This window comes from Galeopterus variegatus, unplaced genomic scaffold, assembly GCF_000696425.1.
Source record: "Galeopterus variegatus unplaced genomic scaffold, G_variegatus-3.0.2 Scaffold1180, whole genome shotgun sequence".
Classification (NCBI taxonomy): domain Eukaryota; kingdom Metazoa; phylum Chordata; class Mammalia; order Dermoptera; family Cynocephalidae; genus Galeopterus; species Galeopterus variegatus.
In genome coordinates, this window is record NW_007727291.1 from 6,540 (window position 1) to 8,474 (window position 1,935).

At 59.6% G+C, this 1,935-nt stretch overlaps 1 protein-coding gene across 1 annotated transcript in view; it reads left to right on the forward strand.

Annotated features, from left to right (window-relative positions):
- TSKS (testis-specific serine kinase substrate) overlaps positions 1-1,935 on the forward strand; it is a gene marked incomplete at its 5' end in the record, with an annotated part of 7,077 nt that overhangs the window by 2,481 nt on the left and 2,661 nt on the right. Inside the window, 3 exons of the mRNA XM_008575425.1 lie at positions 1-138; positions 609-803; positions 1,256-1,429. The exon at positions 1-138 is cut by the window's left edge and continues 8 nt beyond it. Coding sequence (XP_008573647.1) covers positions 1-138; positions 609-803; positions 1,256-1,429 — 507 coding nt within the window. The remainder of the gene's footprint in view (positions 139-608; positions 804-1,255; positions 1,430-1,935) is intronic.

Sequence of the window (1,935 nt, forward strand, 5' to 3'; positions counted from 1 at the left end):
GCCGGGGAGCCCCGACGAACCCCCGCGGCCGCGCGCCATGGCCCCAGGCGGCTGGGGCATGGGGCCCCGGGCAGCCGAGAGCCCCCGCGTGAACGAGCAGGAGTTGCAGAAAGTCTCCGCCGGCCTCGGGGAGCTGAGGTGCGCGGGACCCAGGGGTGGGGCCTCGCGGACCTCATGGGGCGGAGCCAGGGGAAAGTGTTTGGGGGCGGTGACCTGGAGAGGCGGGACTTTGAAGAGCTAATTTTTCAGTGTAGGGCTGGTGGGCAGGAGGTTCGCGTCGGGTGAAACCGAGGTGGGCGGGACTTGGGAGAGGAAAGGTCCTGGAGGCGCCCGCTGAAGGGACAAGTTAGGGACGAGCGGTACCTTGGGGAGCGGTGTCTGGAGGAGCTGAGGTGGAGCTTGGGGACCTGAAGAGGATAAGGCCAGGAGAGCTGATATGGGGGTAAAAGCGGGGCTCCGGAGGACATGAGCGGACTCCAACAAACGGTGGTACAACAGCATCGGGGGACCACGTGTGTCTGGAGCCACAGGCGTGGTCTCGGCGGGGTGGCGTCCATGGGACGTGCCCAAGCCGAGTCCGGACCCATTCCCTGCCTCTGCCCCTCCAGGAGGGAGGTGTCGTCGCTGACCGCCCGGTGGCATCAGGAGGAGGGGGCGGTGCAGGAAGCCCTGAGACTGCTCGGGGGCCTGGGAGGCAGGCTTGACGGTTTTCTGGGCCAGTGGGAGCGGGCGCAGCGGGAGCAGGCGCAGACGGCGCGGGGCTTGCAGGAGCTGCGAGGTCGGGCGGACGAGCTGTGCACCATGTAAGGGTCAGGGCCGGTGCGTGCGGTGGGGCTGTGGGGAGGCCGCGGAGGGGCAGGGCGGACCCAGCCCGAGGGCGGGGTCTTAGGGAAAATAGGTGGGCCAGTCAGCGGGGACCGATTATGCCAGACCATGTACTGACATGGAGAAGCGCCCATTAGCAGGAAGGTGCATAGTATACCTAATAAGGCCCGAGGGGGTGGAGTCAGTTAGAGAAGAGGTGTGTTTTATGCCTAAAAAGGGCAAAGGGCGGGGCCAAGCAGGATCAGGGAAAGCCAATTAGAGGGTGGAAGGGGCATTAAAAAGGAGAGGCCAATCAGAGCAGAGAGGAGCGGGCGAGGCTGAGGATCACAGACTAGATGGAGACTCACATGCTGGGCTAATGAGTGGAGCCTTGAAAGAAATATACTGTTGGGGAGGTGACCTCGCAGCACTGGTTACTCTCATGTCTCAGGGTGGAGCGGTCAGCAGTGTCTGTGGCTTCACTGAGGAGCGAACTGGAGGGGCTGGGCCCAATGAAACCGGTCCTGGAGGAGCTGGGACGGCAATTTCAGAACTCTCGAAGGGGCCCTGACCTTTCCGTGAACCTGGATCGGCCCCCCCAAGGTTCCTGTGCCCGCTGTGCCAGGTAGGGGCCAGGGCCTGTCTCCAGGTACATTCTGGGTTATGTTGCGGATAGAGCATTGAAGGAGATGGGGAATTAGCGAGGGGTGGGGAGTTTTCCATTGTGGGAGACAGGGCATCCCAATGCATTGTAGGACTGGCCAGTCCTGCTGCATTTATGGGAGCCACATTTCCTCCCTCCTCACAAGATAAAGTCAGCGTCTTGTGGAACTCAAGAAAGACTTGATACATTTGGAACATCATGTATATTCAGTGCATTGTGGGAAGGTTAAGATGTGGTACATGATAGGAGGCAGGGTTTGCCAGTGCATTATGGGGGAGGCGAGACCTTGGTGTATTGTCGGAGCAGAGAGATACCATGCTTAGTCCATTGTAGGAAGGGGGGACTCCCATTACAACGCCACATCAGGTTTAACTAGTGCATTGTGGAAAATGTGAGTTTTTGATGCTTTTTGTCTTTTTTTTTTTTTTTTTTTTAAAAGGTGACCGGTAAGGGGATCTCAACCCTTG